This window comes from Ascochyta rabiei, chromosome 10, assembly GCF_004011695.2.
Source record: "Ascochyta rabiei chromosome 10, complete sequence".
Lineage (NCBI taxonomy): Eukaryota > Fungi > Ascomycota > Dothideomycetes > Pleosporales > Didymellaceae > Ascochyta > Ascochyta rabiei.
The window spans coordinates 931116-949435 of record NC_082414.1 but is presented as its reverse complement, the minus strand read 5'-3'; the positions used below and the strand labels follow the sequence as shown (position 1 = coordinate 949435).

Below are 18320 nucleotides of genomic sequence, written 5' to 3'. Positions count from 1 at the left end.
GCCCCGGGCCGGGTGCACGGCGTCTGGGGCGCGCGGCGGGCGTGCGGGCTGGGGTGGGATGGGCGCCAGGGCGACGACGAGGAAGACGACGACGACGACGACGACGACGTTGACGGCGACGACGATGGAGGGCGAGGGCGAGGGCGACGTTTACGAGAGGCAGACGGGCATGGCAGGGTGCGTCACGTGAATGGGAGGGGCGGTGCGTTGGGCGTTGGGCGTTTGGCGATGGGAGGGCGCGTTGATGGAAAACCCGTCGACGCGGCCGGCGTTGGTGTTGCGGCGCACGGCGCATGGCAATATGCAATCTGCAATCTGCAATCAGCGGCCGCTAGGCGGTGCAGGCGCTGGCTTGCCCGCTTGCACGCTTGCACGCTTGCCCGCTTGCACACTCGCCCGCTGGCACGCTCCCCTCGCTTCCACCCCGGATTGCTCGTCTCTCCACTGCGACTACGACGGCGACTGCGACGGCGACGGTGAGCCGGTCGTTCTTGCTCTTCGCTGATCGCGCCACCCACACGGCGCTGGGCATGGCCGTGTCTTGTTCCTGCCCGACAGCTCCACCAGGGATCGACGCCGTGGAGCTGGAGCTGTCTGTGTGCAACGCGCTTTGGCCGACGACCCCTTTCCGCTCCGCAGATTAATCACCAAGCAATCGCATCTCTATCAAAGGACCCCCTCTTCATGCCCCATTCCACGCCCACGCCCATGCCCATGTCCTTGGAAACATTGCCGCTTGCCTCCCTATAACCAGCTGCCCGCTCACCCAACCTCCACACCACCTGCCTCCGTCCGTTGCCTCCCCCCCTCTTCACGCCACCTTCCCCCTGAAACCAAGCTCGCCCTCCCCCACCTCTCACCATGCAGCACCAGAACACCGTGCAGGAGGACCCTGACCACGCCTGGAAGCCAAACAACCGCCCGCAGTCGTACGATCTCCCGCTAGCACAGCCCCCGCCGCCTGTTCTGACGGATCCAGCACCGTTGCCCGCAACTTCATGAACGAGCTCGACTCCCTGTTCAACCTCGACAGCAGTCTCGACACCCTGGACAAGACGGTCCACGACAAGTGCGTCTCGATCCACGCCCCTTCCCCCCCACCCAGCTACCGCTGACGCCATGTCAGGAAGCAAGCCGTCAGCACACAAGCACAAGAGCTCGAGGCTTTGCACAAGAGATTGCGAGAGGCCGAAGAGCGACTGAACAAGGCAGCCGCCACCTCCCCGCCACGACAAGACGCCCCCTATCGAGCTCCCACGCACTCCCTCTTTCCCAACAAGGACACTGCGCCCGCCAGCAGCTCGCTCGCAGCAAGGCACCCACAGACAATGGACATTCCAGGTACCCTACCTGCAACACGTGCACACACACCAACCCAAGCTGACCACCCTAGAACGGCCACACTCTGCACACTCCCGCGCCAGCGTCAAGGTCTAGACGACCAGCCTCATGTAGCCCGACATACCCCAGCCTCGCCCCCACGCCGAACAGGAGCGACGCTGACCGGACACTCTATCCTTTTAATCCACAAACACCGCAGCCTTTCTAGACGTCCTTTTTCTGCACTTGCATTCTGTATAGCCCATGGTTGGCTGCTTTCTAGGAGGGAGGCATATTCACAGGCGCTGGAGAGCGTGAAAGAATCAAGAAACCAGAATTCTTCATCACCATAGCGTCATGCTAGCTGGGTCAAGTACACACTACAGTCCATAGTCCTTGTTAGATGGTAACTATTGCTCTTTACTCTCAAGTACACACTCCTCTAATCGTCTAGCCCTCACTCATACACACTATTGCTCTTTACTCTCAAGTACACACTACTCTAATTGTCTAGCCCTTGCTAATACATACTATTGCTCTACCTACTCCCAAGTACATCCCACTATAATTGCCTAGCTCTTACTACTAGTATACACTACTACCCTACTACACGTAGATAGTATAGCTATTTAGCTCTTACTGATTATTTCCACTATTACTCTACTTTACTTAGGTATTACTATTTAGCTCTTACACCAATACATACTAATATTCTACTACGCTTAAGTATAACTATTTAGCTCTTACACTAATATATACTATTACTCTACTAAACTTAAGTATTACTATTTAGCTCTTACTTACAACATACCCTATTACTCTACTAAACTTAAGTATTACTATTTAGCTCTTACTTACAACATACCCTATTACTCTACTAAACTTAAGTATTACTATTTAGCTCTTACTTACAACATACCCTATTACTCTACTAAACTTAAGTATTACTATTCAGCTCTTACTTACAACATACCCTATTACTCTACTACGCCTAAGTATTGTAGCTATTTAGCCCTTACTAATAATATACACCATCTCTCTACCCACACTCAAGCTCACACCTCATCTCTCTCTACCCACACTCAAGCTCACACCTCATCACCCTCGTATCGCCGTCTCCTGCAGGTACACACCGCCCAACCGCTCGCCTTACCCACCTGCACCACTTGCACACACACGCACCCCACACGGCTGCACTTCGGCACGCTCCGGCACACCCCGGCACGCTCGATTAAAGTTGCAGCCATCCAGCACACCAGCGAGCGCGTAACCGTCTAGAAGCCAGACACCGTGTCCCATCCAGGGTCCCCCGTGCGGGCCGAAAAACACACTTGTGTGCTGTAGGGCTGGCGCTTAGATGAGGAACGCTTTGCACGGCGGGTCGGCCTCGAAAGAGGCCGCTGGGCGCCTAGGAGGTGCCGCTCGGATGGGGTAGCTGTTTGTGCGATATCACGGGGAGGAGTCGAAGGTGGATTGCTGGCTGGGCTGGTGCTGTCATGGCGATTTGTTACACCGCCGTGATGAAGCAGATGCGACCGCTCGAATGGCGAGACCGCAGGTAAGACTCCATCTTCAACATCAAGTTCCAAACCATCAACGCAGTTCTGTATCTCATGGTGGCCAGTTCCAAACTATCAACGCAGTTCTGTATCTCATGGTGACCAAGACAACACCAGCTCGACAATGACATGTCACTCTGCTGTCTGCTGTCTGCTGTGCCGCAAACTCTTCCGTGCTTGCCGTAATAGGGACGGGAGAGGCATGGGCCGTCTATACGAAGCTTGTCTTGGTCCTTGAAGGCAATCTTTTCCACAGCCGGATCAGGACCCAGAATCTCAGGAGCAATGGAACCACCGCACATCCCAAAGCTTGATCTTGGGCTAGTCCTGGTTGGGATGGTCGGCGCTTCGACGACCACTCAAACCTCAGAACGTCCATGCCAACCCCGCTCCACATCTCTGCTGCCCATGCATCGTCTGCACTCCTCCAGTCAATGCACTGCGATTCCAATTCTCCAATTCGCCTGCACTCAAGTCATGCGAACCGAAGCCAGCCCATTTGGGGGCTCCGCAGCATGGTTCGGAGAGTTAGAGCCCAAAGTCACCATGCTTTGAGAGGCTGTGATTCGACCGTACGCCCACGAGGTGATCTGTCTCGCAGTCGCTTTCTCGCCCAGGCCGCTATCACAATGGACAGGACTCGTGAGCAGAATCTGCTCAGCTGTTGCCATGATGACGACTCTTGGATGCAACGTGGAACGGAGAAGGATTTCGAACGAGCATTGCAGCTGTACGACTTCTCAAAACGACTCCCCCCTTGCGTTGACAGCGCATGCTCTGCAGCAGGAAACGGGGAACGGATCGAGTCGATGGCCCGCTGCAACCGAAAACGCCATCCGCTTGAAAGACTTACCCACGGTGCTACTGCCCTAGACCCCGTTCTCGCCCCATTGGCAGATTCCGTATCTTCCAACCAGTCACAACTTCTATCCCGCACAGTGCATACCGTCGATGCAGGATTTCAGAATACGCATCGTCCGTGCAGTCCGCGAATGTGATAGTGCCTGGGTCCGTCAGTTCCTATTTGGTACCCATGTTCAAATCGTTATCACACCTTGGTCCAATAGTGCCGGCTATTGCGAGCGGTTGAGTAAGATTCGCCATTTGCTGCCACAATACAGATGCCCTTGACCATGCGTGTGACTCGTTCTCCACTCCAAGTACGGAACATAAGGGTCGCACTGGGCCGCCGCTCACGCACGTTATCTGATCGCTGTTGTCAGAAGACGGTCTTCGGTCTCCATGCGCCCTCGATCCGAAGCAAGACGAAAAATCACAACTCTACACAGATGAAGAGCAGGATATCGTTGCATTGCAACACGTAAGCCGCGCACATCGGTCGGTTACACAGGCACGTCGAATCCGGTTCGCTCTACTACGCCTTCACACCGCATGAACACGACCTACGCCACTCCACACTCGTACCCATGTAGAAGCGTGTTCCCGATTATTCTATAAGCAATCGCTGTCCCAACCTCATCATCGGCCGGACTTGGCCAAATCAACTCTGCGATCCAGCTTTTGCTGGCAGCAGGTTCTACGAGCTTTAAACTTTTGCGCACACGAACACCAACGACCAACATGCCGGCGATAGTAGAAGCAATAACGGGCCAATCAGGGCTGGCTCTGGGGAACATCGAAACCACAGCTACACATGCGCAGCGTGATGTCGCAAACGTCGTTGCGTCGCTCGTACGACGGTTAAACATACCATACAACAGCACAAGTCCATCAGGATTGATAGAAGCCAACACATTGGACCCTTGGAACAAGAGTGGCAAATACGCTCTTGCCTTTGTCTACTTCTGCATACCGCTACTCACCATCGCTGCGCTGCTGCGCTACTATCACCTGTTCACGGATAAGATCCGGACCGCGCTACACCAAGAAGAGGTATTACAATCCTCGGCGACATCCTCCCCCGATACAGACTACGAGATGTCAGTTCTCTATACTGACAAGTCTACTATGAAGTTCTTCCCTCGAGAAGGCCCATTGCCAAGTGGGCCAAAGACACAGTCCAGTGTGTCGTCAGTCAGGCCAATCAATAACTTGGTGGCCCTTTTTCGTTTCATTTTCTATCGACCAGTTCGACAGATCAACATCCGCAAAGGCTGGAGGCCACTGGTGTTTCCTTCATTGAGCGTCATTGTCATCGTACTGTTGGCCTTTGCGGTAGGGATACTCTACTGCTGTTTACCCCAGCCCCTGTTCTGGCAGAGCATCGCCTATGGATCGCCACCACTTGCCGTTCGTGCTGGCATGATGGCAGTCGCCTTGCTACCATGGATCGTTGCGCTCTCAATGAAGGCCAACCTGATCACAATAGTGACTGGTATCAGCCACGAGCGGCTGAATGTGTTGCACAGGTGGGCGGCCTACTTGTGCCTTGTGCTTAGCATCTTGCATACCGTACCCTTCTACGTCACTCCAATCTGGGAGAAAGGCGCTCGAAAAGTCTTCGAAAGCTTCTTCCAGCAGAGCGGCTTCTATGCCTACGGTACTGGTACGTATAACTGAATATTTGTGTCACCGTGTTTGGAGACGGTCAAGCTAACATGTGTATAGGTATCGCCGCTTTCGTGCCGCTATGCTTCCTGTGCACGCACTCGATCGCGCCGCTTCGCCATCGGATGTATGAGCTCTTCGTAGCCCTCCATGTACCTGTCGCTATGGTCTTCCTCGGCATGATGTTTTGGCATTGCAACAACTACCTCACTTCCTGGCACTACCTTTTCTCCACCCTCGGCATCTGGATATCTTCGTACTTCATGCGCTTGTTCTTTTTGAACTGGTCGAACCCGTTCCGGTTATCGTGGCTCATCGGAGACGAAGCAGCTGTAACACTCATGCCGGAGAATGCTGTCAAGATCACGATCCCCACCCAGACCAAGTGGAGACCTGGGCAGTATGTCTACCTCCGGATGCCCGGTATCTCAGTATTCGAGAACCATCCCTTCACCATCGCATCGCTGTGCGACGATGACTTCCCCTCGGAGTACGGGGAGGGCTACAGAGACATGGTCCTTGTCTTTAGACCGTTCGGTGGCTTCACGAAGAAGGTGGTCGAAAGCGCGTTGACACACGGTCCGTGGCACACATACCGTGCCTTTGTAGATGGACCATACGGTGGCATGCAACGGCGCATCGAAGCATTCGACGATGTCGTGCTTATCGCTGGAGGCAGTGGCATCACCGCGATCATCTCGCAGCTTCTCTGCCTCATCAAGAAGATGCGCGACGGCAAAGCTGTCACGCGCAAGATCCACGTCATCTGGGCACTGAAGCGTCCCGAGACGATGGAATGGTTCAAAGAAGAACTGCGCATCTGCCGCGAGTTTGCGCCTCCAGAGAGCGTAGAATGCCAATTCTACATCACCGCAGCGAAACGAGTCGTAGGCGGAGGACTCGTCAGCGCAAAGACACCAACACGGCCTGTGTCGATGTTCTTCCACGACAAAGTCAACGATGCCTTCCAGAACTTTGCAGACCACCGCCTCTCCGGCATATCTGGCATCTCCTCGAAGCGTCACTCGGCCCTGATCCGTGACGAAGCCCAAGGCGACCCGGAGAAGGAAAACGAACTACGCCGCGAGAACGAAGACCACATCACCGCGCTCCCCCAAGCACACGTGAGACACCTCGCGCCTCCCCGACCAAGCTACCAGAGCAGCTACTCGGACACATCATCAAACCACGACATAATCTCGCCCGCGCCCGAACCCACGACGGCACGCCGCACGGACCGCAATCTCTCGCTCGACATCTCGCAAGCCATCAAATCCAACGCAGCCGCCATAAACCCAGACATGTACGACCCAGGCGAGCCCTCCAACGTGCAGGGTTTCGACTTCGGCTTTCCCTCGACCCCCACCGAGTTCCAGAAGAACCTGATGCGCTTCGCCTTCCTCCCTGCGGCCGTCAAGAAGAAGGACGGCTGGAGCACAGAGTACGGACGTCCGGATATTCCGTTCCTGCTCAAGGGGCTGAGCAAGGGCTTTGGACGCCGCACCTGCGTCTTCATCTGCGGTCCGCCTGGTATGCGCGTCAGCGTTAGCGAGACGGTCGCAGATCTGCAGCGGAGCGTGTGGAGCGACGGCGAGCGGGACGAGATCTTCCTACATGCCGAGAACTATGCGCTGTAGTTGGGTGTTGCCGTACACTGGACCCCACGGGGCTGTCTTTCCTTTCTTCAGGAAACCTCTGTGCATAGCGGTCTTGGATGAGCTTCCTCCAATTATTTTTTTTACGTTTTCCTTTTTGGTGTATATACCCCCTGGTCCTAGCTAGGCATTACAGTACTCTCTTGTATGTACGTTACGGCGCGAGACGATCGAGATTGGCAAATGCCCAAGACTCTCTCTCCACCACTGCAAATCTTAATCCTTACGCTCTCCCACACACACACACACACACACACGTGCACGCGTACTTGTCCCCTCAACCCGCGACGCTAATAGCCCGACTCATCGTTCCAGTACAGCGTCTCGTGCTGCACCTCTGGCCCCGTCGCCGCAAACTCCCAGCCGAACTTGATGCGCAGGTACTGCAGCACGTGGCTCGCGATCTTGATGTGGCCAAAGTCGGTCGGGTGGTACTGCGGCCCGATGTCGTTGTGCTGCAGGATGCCAGTGCTGTTGAAGTAGTGCACGTAGCCCTCGGCCTCGTAGTGCTTGTACACGCTGTAGATTTCGTCGGTGAGGGCGCCGACTTGGTGGTACGTGTTCCCGCGCCGCGCAAAGCCGTTCCACAGCGACATGAGGATGATTTGCGCGTTGGGGTAGACTACGTGGACTTTGGAGACAAAGGAGATGTACGAGTCGTAGTACTCTTGATTCGTGACGTTATTGGCCGTGTTGTTGTCGTTGGTGCCGAGATTGATCAGGACGATGTCTGCTGGCTGGTGTGCGGAGAAGTCCCAGGGCTCGGATGCGTTGCCGTGAATCTGTTCGGCGCGGCCGTTGGTATCGTATGTTTCGAACCACTGATGTTCTTGGCCTCGGAGATTGCCCCAGCAGTTTGCATCGTGCAGACAGATGCCTGGATGCGCAGTTATGCTGAACTCGGCGTCGCCAAGTCCGGCGCCGATTGCGTAGCCGAAGCCACTGAAGGCTTCGTAAGAAGTATACATTCCAGCGCTTAACGAATCCCCGATGACTTCAATCGACTTTGAGAAGTTCGGTACTCTGATAAGCTTCGAGCCAGTGGAAAGGTGGACGGCAGAGACTTGGACTCCGTAGCCCCAGTTCGTCACTCTCATCTCGAAAGCCAGCGGTAACTGATCTGGCTGTGTAAGGTTCAGACCAACAGTTCCTGCAGAGACCAAGTGATGAGTTGCATTCGTGGTGATATTGGTGAATTGCCAATCGAGCCCCGCGACGCGGTAAGCTATCAGTACGCCATTTGATGTATGCTGGCCAAAGGTGATGGCTACATCTTCGCCCTCAAACGCAAACTTGAGACCAGGTGCTGCCCACCAGGAGACATGTTGGCTATCCCATCGACCCTTGTATGAGAGCTGAGAGGAGTTGGCTCCGTATGTAGCCCACGCTGTTGAGTTCCAGCCGTTGCCAATGTTGTCAATTCTGGTGTCCAGGAAGTGAGTTTCTCGAACCTGTCCATTCTGCAAGATGACAGCGTTGACGGCTGTTGTGAATGATATTATAGTTTGCATGCACTGAAAGAACCTCATGATCACTGCAGATGGCATCCGGTAGCTGGCTGACCTATCTGAGTGAGAGAAATGACAGCGTTAGAACTTGCGAAGAAACGTCAAGTTACGCAGTGACACGACTTGAGGCTATTAGCACTATATCGTCATAACCCCAGATTTCTTCACTGCGGTAGTCCGCATGGACAACACTAGCCCGGTAGGTCGTTGACGTTCCTCGATCTCGGAGGGGTGTCTCCGGTACGTCCAAGGTAAGGCTGCCACGTGAGCTGCTGATCAGTCGGTGCAGTTGAAGTAGATTGCTAAGTCAGCATCACACCAGTCCAGTTCATCTGCCGGTATCACCTTCTTGTTGTGGGGCCTGCCCTCCCGTGCAACTCCGCGCAAGATGGCGGGGGTTGGTTCAACCTCCCGGCAAAATCCATCACCCTGGCCCTTAACAGGCAAGACAACGCCGGAGAGGCGTACACGGCTGCTGCGTGTTCGTTCAAACTGAGACTGCACCTGGGCTAGCGAGGCGATGGACTACAGGGGGACTCGGTAAGGGGAGGTGGATGTCAGGTTCCTTTTCACGGCTGTTTACTGGTAAGCACAACCGTTGAGTCCCACGCGGGTTGCGGTGCACGCTGAGCTGAGGGATGTTGCACACGGTGGTGTAGCAACAGACAAGGGCGAATCATCCCACTCGGAAACTAGGGGATGCGGATGGTCACTCTGGTGTGTGTGATGAGACGAATGGTTCATGCGATCGTTGCTTCTTCTCGGCGGCTGAGCCCACGGCTGTTCTTGGCGCCTCGCCTGCCATTGCGCTCCCCTCTTCCTGCCATCACAACGCCTGAGGCTTCCTTTTGCGGGTGCTGTAACGTGCAACAAACCCACAGCGTACGACGGCTGCTAGCTGCTTGTAGGCTGAGGAGCGTCCCGACAATGTCCTTAAGATAATGTGCACATGTCCACCGTTCGGGTCTCTGAACTGGGGCTCAACTCCTCAGAGCAGCGATATCTCCAAGCACAGATTGCAACGGCCGCATCGCAACAGGGCAGCAGCTCATCCCGCGCCGCTTCGAGAGCATCCAGCCAAGGCCGATTACTCCTGGATCCCACCAGTTTGCAGGCGCTCGGCGCCCACTTTGATCGTCTGATGTACTCGATACAGCAGCGATGGCAATACGTAAGCTGGCGAGACGGATCGCGAAGCTCTCGAAGACTCATGAAGTGCTGATGGCATCGCAGCTTACCCAACAGACTCAGACGGCGACCCAGGTGCAGTACGACCGCGCTGGCAACGCAATGCAAATGGCCGATGCTGAAATCGCCCGTTTCCGATCCATACTTCGCGAGATCGACGAGCTCCAAGTCGAATTCGATAAAGTACGTCGTATTGGGGAGATAGTCAAGGGCTTCAAAGCACGTGTTGACTATCTGGACCGCCGATTCTGATCCCTCACCATAAACAGGGTCTATCAACCAACACTCCTTCCCAACCTTACGACTCACGACATTACATCAAGGCTAGCCAATCTTGATGGACCACACACAATAAGAGAGGAAGCCTCACGGCTCGGAAAATCTAGGCGGGAAATCGAGATTTGGGTGCCTCACGGCAGTTGGCTTTCTGATGCGTTATGTTTGGAGTAACTGCGGGCATACCCACGTCGACATCTTTTGGTTCTTGCTGCTAATCGTTATTCTGCAATCCCATCATACTCGCTTCTCCCTTGATGCTCTTACCTTTTGCTTGGTATCAGTCAAACGATCAATTCTTGTTACGACATGCTACCCTATTTGAGATAGCTCTGCACCCAAGTCTGCTTTGGTCGTCGTACCGTTCTCACGTGGCATCCCTGCCACTCACTTGTTCCGATCGAAATGCGAACACAGGCTCATCAGTTCAGTCAACTTGCTTTGTGCACTACCTTGTTTCTACGCAGCAACTCGACCCAATCAGTCCACGCAAAAGCCCAGTGCTAGGACGACATTCCCCATTGTCTGTTTGTGTTACCACTGTCCCCTGACCACCCTTCCTCTCGACTCTTTCGTACATGTACCACAGCCAAGACCACTCTCGCTATCCACCTTCGCTTCGTTCCAACGATGATTCGATATGTTCCAGTTGCGCATGGTGAGACACAGAACCGCGAAAACGCCTCCGTCTGCATGTCAACGCGTGTTTGGCAGCTGCAGCGCCTGTCCAGCCTACTAATGATAATCACCGACGTTTAGCCACACGTTCAAGCCCGGTGGCGTTCAAAGGGGTCCGCAAAGGTCCGTCTCCTTGAAGCAATTGGTTACTTGGCTGACGTGCTAGTTAGTCTGATCGATTACAGACACCAAGCTGAGAAAGGGAATGCTATCATCTGGAGGGAACCATAGTGAAGATGCTAACGTATGATCGTGTTTGGTTAGACCTGCATAGGACGCAAACGCGATATCTCTAGCGTGGAAGCGAGGGCCTTTGGCTAGGTAGTGTCAATGGCGAGTAGCACGGTCCAACGCTGTAACAGACTTGATAATAGATCTAAGCGCCGCGTAGAGAACATACATCTTGCTAATAGCCCTACTAACACAGGTGGTGGACTATCTGTTGATTGCTTCGAGTTCAACATCACTCATGGCGCCGTCAGTCATGTCCCCTCCAGAAACCGTTCACGACCGTCATACTCCCCTTACGCTTTCGACAGGCTCGACATGGAAATCCTGCGCATCGTCTCAGTCGCTTCGTGTCGCGGCACTGGAAAGCTCTGTTTTTTTGTAGCCTTCATACTGCTGCTTGAGCTTGCTTTTCACATTCGCAGCTTCAATGTTGTCGGCCCACCAACAAACCTTGATCCTCATTTCTACGTTGGTTGACAGGAACCTGCGTTGAATGACACCATACGGGCCAATGCAACAATAGTGATGCTTGCACGAAACTCGGACGTGGACGGCGCAGTGGCAAGCGTCAAAAGTGTACAGAGGCAGTTCAACGAGAATTTTGGCTATCCTTGGGTGTACCTCAATAACGAACCGTGAAGTGATGAATTTCCGACGAGAGTGACGGAGGCTGGCGCAGGAGCAGATATGGACTTCGAGAACATCCCAGCGAGCATGTGGGGACACCCTGGGTGGATCGACAAGACGAAAGCCCGAGAGGACATGGACAATATGCAGCGCAAAAATATCATGTATGCAGGCGTGGAGATTTACCATCATTCATGCAGGTTCCAATCGGGGTACGTTTTCGCGCACGTATCATGCCATTCACTAGTTGACATTTCCCCTGTAGCTTCTTCTACGACCCCCCCCCCCTTCCAGCCCTACAAGTGGTATTGGCGCGTCGAGCCCGATATCTCGTTTACCTGTTCGATAACACACGATCTCTTTGTCGAGATGGCCAAGCATGGTAAAATATACAGGTACACGATCACGCTGTAGGAAAATGGTCGCACGGCAGCATCCCTCTTTCGTAAACTCTTATTTCATAAATCGGCTATGCACTACTCTACAACGTCGCTCTGGACATCTATGATGGCCGCTTCATATACTCGCTGGCCCTTTAGATACTTCCTGGCATTGCTACGCAATCGCGACACAAGCGGTGACCTATGGAACATGTGCCACTTCTGGTAGAACTTTGAAATTGCGGATATGGACTTCTTTTGCTCGTCACAGTACCGGGATATGTTCTGCTTCCTGGACGAAGATGGCGGTTTCTATTACGAGCGATGGGGTAATGCGCCAGTACATAGCCTGGCGGCTGTGATGCTATTAAAGCCTGAACAAGTGCATCATTTCTCAAACTTCTGGTACCGACACTCAGACTTCCAGTACTGTACGTATGCGCCAACAGATGAGGAGAAAAGAAAAGGCACCTTTGTTTCGAGCGCGAGTGAAGTGTGGAACGAAGGAATATTACCTAGAGAAGAGCTGGGATGCAAGTGCGTTTGCGACCCTGGGATCAAACAAATTGACGAGACCTGCTTCAACCGGATCAAAAGAACAGTCATGTTATCAGCTTTCAGAAATTCAACGAACTTTAAATGCTTTCACCAAATCCAATAGCGCACGATTCAATCCTAGAAACCCCCTCAGTATCAGCAAAGAGCTATATTCTGTGCTTCATTGAGACTTTTCCGCAAACGTGTTGCGTGGTCCTGCGGCGTTTTGGCGGCCTCTTTCGATAGCGTATGAGAGGCGAGATGGAGCAATTCGTTGAGTCACGCCATGCATGCCCGATGCGCCAGCCAATCTGCATAAGCCTTAGAACGTGATGACCTTCGTGTTGTGGTGCTGAGCGTTGATGCTCACAATCTAGATCGATGGCGGGACGATGTAAGGCACAGACCGGAAGGCCATTCCTGTCTTGGTATACGCTAAACCGTATTAGGAAAGACTCGGCACAACACTGCACATCATCGTCATCATCTGCCGCAAGTATCCACCACCTAACTGAGGTTTTTATGACGCGGGAAGACACTTAACGTCTTTGTCTACGCTGGTGCTGCGTTTTTTCTTCAAAGATTTACCTTTGCTTATGCAATTGCAACAAGGACCGCAAAAATGACTATCATCACGGACCACATACGCTCAGCATGGAGCGACAAGCAAACACATGTCGTTATGTTCTCTGCAACCGCTATTGCGCTCTATGGCTACGACCAGGGTTTGCTCTCTCTCGTCAACACGAACGAGAACTATCTATCTACGATGGGTATTGGGAAAGAGTCGCCGATCGTTGGTGTTGTTGTGGCGGTGTACTATCTAGGTACTGCAGTAGGAGCTGTACTGTTCTCCTGGCTAGCGGACAGGTTGGGGCGAAAGAAGAGTATCTTCTTCAGCTTAGCTGCGGCAAGTCTTGGAAACTTGATCATGTTCGTTGCGGGTTTCAAGTTCCAGCAGATAGCACTGGGTGTTATGCTGGCGGGAAGAGTTATAATGGGTCTTGGAGTCGGAGGTATCGACGCTGTAATTCCAACGTACTCCTCTGAGCTTGCTGCGGACGATGCTAGAGGAAAATCACTAGCACAGGAGTTCCAGTCGAACATCTTTGGATTGCTGATGGCATTCGGTATCAACTTGGGCGTCACTTTAGCCCTTGGAAAATCCAACCAGTGGGCTTGGAGGATACCGATTATTGTCATGCAGGTGTACCCCGTTGCACTGATGTCACTCGTGGGGACTCTACCAGAAAGCCCGAGGTGGCTCGTTTTTCACGACAAACAAGATGAGGCCAAGGCGGCTCTGGAAGAGATTTACGGTGACGATAGTGAGCAGCAGTACGATGAGCTAGTTGAGGCGCATGAGAAAGAGCAGGGTGATAGCGTGGGCTACTTGGACATGCTCAACCCGTACCATGCGCAGTTCCATCCAACTGTGGTCACGATCATGTGTCAGGTCAATCAGGCACTGACTGGATATGGAGCCGTCTCTGTATATGGGCCTCAAATCTTCCAGGTAAGAACATTCCAAAACTGGCTCAGTCGAGCTACGTTTGACCAGACTACAGCTTCTCGGCTTCGATACTCGCACATCCGAGTACCTGACACTTGGCAACTACACTTCTTATTTCTTCTTGATGACTTTCGCGTGGCTGCTCATCGATGCTATCGGTCGCCGCAAACTTCTCGTTCAAGGCTCCATGCTACTGTCGGCTTCCTTCCTCGTACTTACGGTTTTCGGCGGCCTGTCCGAGAATTCATCGAAGATTGACATCCCGGTTGTCGTCCCTGGCATCCTCGGCTCCATTACGCTGTTCATCGCCACGGGCGCGTTTGGAATTGGGTGGCTTGCAACGGTCTGGCTAATTCCTACGGAGATATTCCCCACGACTTCAAGAGCCCAGGGCACTGCCATCTCAGTCGTCATCTGGGGGTTCGCCAATTTCGCGATTACTTTTTTGACGCCCATCATGTTCAACAACCTATCTTACTTCATTTTCTTGGTGTTTGCCGCAACGAACGCCACCGCCGGAATATGGACATACCTCTATCTCCCCGAGACTGGTGGTAGAAGCTTTGACGACAATCAAGAGTTCTTCAAGCAAGCAGGTGAAGCTAAGACGTGGCGCGTAAGCAAGGTTGCGAAGGGTGAATGGTCCAAGATGCTCTACCCAGACCCTGAGAGCGATGGAGATCGTCTTATTGACGCAGAGAGGGTGCCTTTGCTAAGGAGGGTGCAGGATCAGGTACCAAGTGCCGAGTAGAATCTCGGCTTTTATAGGCAGTAGATTGGATAAATTCGCGCTTTCAGACGCATTAAAATAGGAGAGCGAACTTGAGAAGTCAGCCACATCGATCAACAGATGTTGAGTGGTGTCAGGAGAATAATCGATCAGCCTTATGGTTGTCCAGCGATTTGAGAGCCTTTGCTTGAGCTAGTACTTCTTCAAAAGTAGTGGTTTCCGGAGCTCCAGCCCTAGAGTCGTATGAAGGGTCTTGTCCAAAATCATAATTGCTTCTTATTGGCGAAGCGCCGCAGCGACTGTTCGCTGATTCTTATGGTCCGAGCGCAGCGGACCTGAAAGTCAGGTTGCTCCGTCACATCTTCATTGCCAACAAAACTACCTGAACCTCAAACTCGAAACGCTCGTTACTATCTCTTTATCCTGAATTGTCTGTACCAATCTAATATTTCCTCAGCGGAGTAACGATGGACGATAACCCCAATAACATCACTATCAGCAGGTCCTTCAACCAACGCTTCAACGAAGCCAACAAGCTATGGGATGAGGATCAGGTAAACGCCACTATCGAGACAGCTCGCAAAATCCTAGACGATTCTGCTATGCCTAACTACCATCGCATAGAGACGCTCATACTGCTTGCTCTCGCACTTCCTGATAAGGACGAGGCAAACCGACACTGAGATACGGCAGACATTATATGGCGCTGAATACGGAGTTGGAACCGCGAAGGAGAGAACGCAAACGTGGAAAAACACATGAACGACCTATTTCTTGAGCTTGACAAGGTTCTGGAGATCATAGACGAGGAGCACAAACAGGAGAGCCAGCGACTGTTTGACGCGGCCTTCGGGTCTGATGAAGAGGACGCAGACGTTCACGAAGACCTGGACGAGCGTGACAACAAGGAGCTTGCTGAGAATTCCACAGCTTTCTGCTGGCAGGAATAAAGTCAGAGCGAGTGTAAGCTGCATTCCATTGGTAAACCCGAGCTCTTTCAGACCATAGCGCAGTTCACGCTCTCAATTAACCCGGCTCCCCCTTCTCAAGACTATTCCAAATCTGCGCAAGTACAATGACCAACCTCATCCGGGCTCGCCCACGCTTACGAGCAGCGACTGTAGGCCATAACAATGATTGTTCATATCAGAATTTACTCTAACCAAGGTACATTAGGGCGAGCTACCGCCCTACCACTGACTTCGAATCCTAATGAGATGGATTGGAGACGACAAAAGAACGCTTCTTATAGATAGCGAGGGGTGTTCAATTTTGTGTTCGCTGGATACAGGTCGCAGGCACATAGTGACAGCCTGACGTGTTTTCTTTTGAACTCCATTGCAAGAGACTAGTCGAAAAACAAATGCTTAAAAGTAGAGCACGATCGCAGTCATAGTACTTGCTGTAGTGGACCAGTACCATATGGCAGAATTTCTAGTGGCTACTACATTACTGCGAATGACTTTATTAAATACAAACGGCTTACTTTGTATATGTTGGACCGAACCGCTTTCGCTGATCTCGGTGGCTCTCGGACATCACTTCGGCCTTTGCCACATCTCCGAGCACCTCAGCCTTCCCTTCTCACACACCAACTCACCAGGTAACAGCATCACAATCCGAGAGTCTCCATCACCGACCCTGATACCCTCACTAATACCCCGCGGATATCGCGGCCGCTCGCACGCAATGTCCACAAATAATTCTCTGCAAGCCACGCACGCCCCTGCATCGGCGTTCCCAGGTCTCCGTCCCGGATGCACATGCATTACATTCATGCAACCACTCCCGTTCCAAACTAGCGCTCGGATGGCCTGATGGTGTGTGTTTGCAGTACTGAGGGGTATAAAGCGACTGTTACTCTCTCGAGTACTGTGTCTGTATCAGCATCTGTGTTTGTTGTTTGACCTTGAGTAAGCGGCCAGGCTAAGTTAGATCATCGAGTTGACCAACGACAACGCAAGGAATTGTGATTACTGCGACACCAGGCAAAGGGAGCATTAATATTGCACCACAGCCCATCTTGAAGACCCAGACAGGCTTGAATTCCTTCTTATCGAATTGACATAACAACAATCCTACCTTCAAGATGTCGACGATTCGCCTTACAGTCTACGATCTACTTCGCATCACCTACACATACGAAGGAAGAGCAATGGAGGAAGCAGCCCGAAGTCGTTCAGACTCGGTTTGCTCCGTAAGTTTATTCTATCGGATTTCTCTCTGCATCGTCGTTTTAACAGCCCATAGTCACCAGAAATGTGCTCGCACATGTCGCCACCTTCGCCGTCTGGCAACTTCAGCATCCTTGAAACCGACTTCACACAACGATACTGCAGGAAAAACAGTCAATGAATTATGACAATCTCTAGCCATTCTTCCGAGCATTCCAGGATGCAGAAGTACGACCATATGATCGATACAACGAGTAAAATTCCCAGGCGGACACCTTTCTTTGCAACATCCCACGACCTCGAAAGAAGCAAACTGAAGAAACCGGCTGCGACTTCAGACGAGACAGGGAAGTAACAGTACTCTCCACGCAGCGCGTGCAGCGCTTAGAGCTTTCGCAAGTAGTCACCTGGTCTCAGACGGACCGAATCGAGTACGCAAGCTAGCAGGGGTAACCGAAGATCAGTAGAGGAAGCGAGGCGAGCTGTGCACATTGTCGCAGTCGTCGTAGACTATCACGAAAGAGTCGCATAGGTAGCGTGGGAGATGTGGGTTTCTACAGGTGATGTGTAAACGAAGAGTGTTTATCCGCCAACGCCTCTACATTTACTCCGAACGGTATAGCTCTAGGGTGATGAAGGTCAGCAAGGTTCAAGGTGTACGCCGATGGTGTTGGGCGCGGGCGCAGATCTTTTCCATACACTGTAATAACAACACGTTTCGGTGAATCCGGTTTCGCTGCTCATGCCTCAGATGAACAGTGACCAAGGCAGACATCCATCCCCCAACCCCGCGCTACAGTCCGCTTTGTCGCCCCCGTGCGAACCTTGTCTGCCTCACAATCGCATTACTCGCGGATTACCACTTCTCTCTCTGGGGTCATCCATGGGGTCAGCAGAGCTGTCCTTCACCTGTCGTCGCGGTCCTTTTATTCTCTCTTCCTCAACTGCTATGCTACCCAGCAAGCGTTCCGCTCATAGGATACCAAGTTCAGGAGAAAAGACACTCAACCACCGCTGGTTTTGGTTGAGCATGTGCAAGTTCAAGCAGGGAAGAGGTGCGTTTACGACGTCTGATCGCTTCGTCGGGCAAATGAGATCGTGGTTGTCATCTCCGAGACGTGTCCCTGTTCCTTCGGATCGACACATCACCTCAACGCGGCATTCCCGCTTTACCCATATCTTCTTGTCACGCCCTCAATGAGCTATGGAGGTGTGGTTTGATGCTTCAACAAGCGAAGTTGGGCGACGAAACACGGGATGAAGAAGAGCACAGGTGACAGGAGTTGATCTTGCCACACTTATCATTACTGTTATCCTGTACTACTTCTGCTTGATACCCACGTGGGGTTGTTTCTATGCCACACGCCATCTCTTGCACAGACCGCAACTTCGTCGCTCTTGTATCCAAATAGACCTGGTCTCAGGCTGGACTTGAA

General features: G+C 52.6%; 9 protein-coding genes across 11 annotated transcripts, besides 5 other annotated features; 8 read left to right on the top strand and 1 right to left on the bottom strand.

Moving 5' to 3' along the window:
• Nucleotides 1-71: 71 nt before the first annotated feature.
• Nucleotides 72-125: a tandem repeat.
• A 79-nt stretch (nt 126-204) lies between these two features.
• Nucleotides 205-244: a tandem repeat.
• Nucleotides 245-350: 106 nt separating this feature from the next.
• Nucleotides 351-388: a tandem repeat.
• A 55-nt stretch (nt 389-443) lies between these two features.
• Nucleotides 444-475: a tandem repeat.
• A 386-nt stretch (nt 476-861) lies between these two features.
• On the top strand, nt 862-1437 carry EKO05_0006413 (uncharacterized protein; the record flags this gene model as incomplete). The annotated part of the gene is made up of 4 exons (XM_038940304.1): nt 862-929; nt 980-1069; nt 1127-1341; nt 1394-1437. The coding sequence occupies 4 exons, from the start codon at nt 862-864 to the stop codon at nt 1435-1437; spliced, it is 417 nt and encodes a 138-aa protein (XP_038797908.1).
• A 3023-nt stretch (nt 1438-4460) lies between these two features.
• EKO05_0006412 (uncharacterized protein) lies at nt 4461-7024 on the top strand (the record flags this gene model as incomplete). Of its 2 annotated transcripts, XM_059636797.1 has the most annotated exons (3): nt 4461-4772; nt 4854-5385; nt 5448-7024. In XM_059636797.1, the coding sequence occupies 3 exons, from the start codon at nt 4461-4463 to the stop codon at nt 7022-7024; spliced, it is 2421 nt and encodes an 806-aa protein (XP_059492780.1). The 2 variants fall into 2 exon arrangements, with proteins under 2 accessions (XP_059492780.1, XP_038797907.1); XM_038940270.1 differs by having other exon boundaries at nt 4461-5385.
• Nucleotides 7025-7276: 252 nt separating this feature from the next.
• Nucleotides 7277-7299: a tandem repeat.
• Nucleotides 7300-7332: 33 nt separating this feature from the next.
• On the bottom strand, nt 7333-8571 carry EKO05_0006411 (uncharacterized protein; the record flags this gene model as incomplete). The annotated part of the gene is made up of 1 exon (XM_038946103.2): nt 7333-8571. One exon carries the CDS (start codon nt 8569-8571, stop codon nt 7333-7335), a length of 1239 nt encoding a protein of 412 aa, XP_038797906.2.
• Nucleotides 8572-9499: 928 nt separating this feature from the next.
• On the top strand, nt 9500-10076 carry EKO05_0006410 (uncharacterized protein; the record flags this gene model as incomplete). Of its 2 annotated transcripts, XM_059636796.1 has the most annotated exons (3): nt 9500-9721; nt 9784-9921; nt 10008-10076. In XM_059636796.1, the coding sequence occupies 3 exons, from the start codon at nt 9500-9502 to the stop codon at nt 10074-10076; spliced, it is 429 nt and encodes a 142-aa protein (XP_059492779.1). The 2 variants fall into 2 exon arrangements, with proteins under 2 accessions (XP_059492779.1, XP_038797905.1); XM_038940338.2 differs by having other exon boundaries at nt 9784-10076.
• A 2101-nt stretch (nt 10077-12177) lies between these two features.
• On the top strand, nt 12178-12591 carry EKO05_0006409 (uncharacterized protein; the record flags this gene model as incomplete). Its single annotated transcript, XM_059636795.1, has 1 exon — nt 12178-12591. The coding sequence occupies one exon, from the start codon at nt 12178-12180 to the stop codon at nt 12589-12591; it is 414 nt and encodes a 137-aa protein (XP_059492778.1).
• Nucleotides 12592-13089: 498 nt separating this feature from the next.
• Nucleotides 13090-14731, top strand: EKO05_0006408 (uncharacterized protein; the record flags this gene model as incomplete). The annotated part of the gene is made up of 2 exons (XM_038940557.1): nt 13090-13983; nt 14036-14731. 2 exons carry the CDS (start codon nt 13090-13092, stop codon nt 14729-14731), a joined length of 1590 nt encoding a protein of 529 aa, XP_038797904.1.
• A 446-nt stretch (nt 14732-15177) lies between these two features.
• Nucleotides 15178-15393, top strand: EKO05_0006407 (uncharacterized protein; the record flags this gene model as incomplete). The annotated part of the gene is made up of 1 exon (XM_038946102.1): nt 15178-15393. One exon carries the CDS (start codon nt 15178-15180, stop codon nt 15391-15393), a length of 216 nt encoding a protein of 71 aa, XP_038797903.1.
• A 75-nt stretch (nt 15394-15468) lies between these two features.
• Nucleotides 15469-15660, top strand: EKO05_0006406 (uncharacterized protein; the record flags this gene model as incomplete). Its single annotated transcript, XM_059636794.1, has 1 exon — nt 15469-15660. The coding sequence occupies one exon, from the start codon at nt 15469-15471 to the stop codon at nt 15658-15660; it is 192 nt and encodes a 63-aa protein (XP_059492777.1).
• Nucleotides 15661-16799: 1139 nt separating this feature from the next.
• Nucleotides 16800-17065, top strand: EKO05_0006405 (uncharacterized protein; the record flags this gene model as incomplete). The annotated part of the gene is made up of 2 exons (XM_059636793.1): nt 16800-16907; nt 16961-17065. The coding sequence occupies 2 exons, from the start codon at nt 16800-16802 to the stop codon at nt 17063-17065; spliced, it is 213 nt and encodes a 70-aa protein (XP_059492776.1).
• Nucleotides 17066-18320: the final 1255 nt, after the last annotated feature.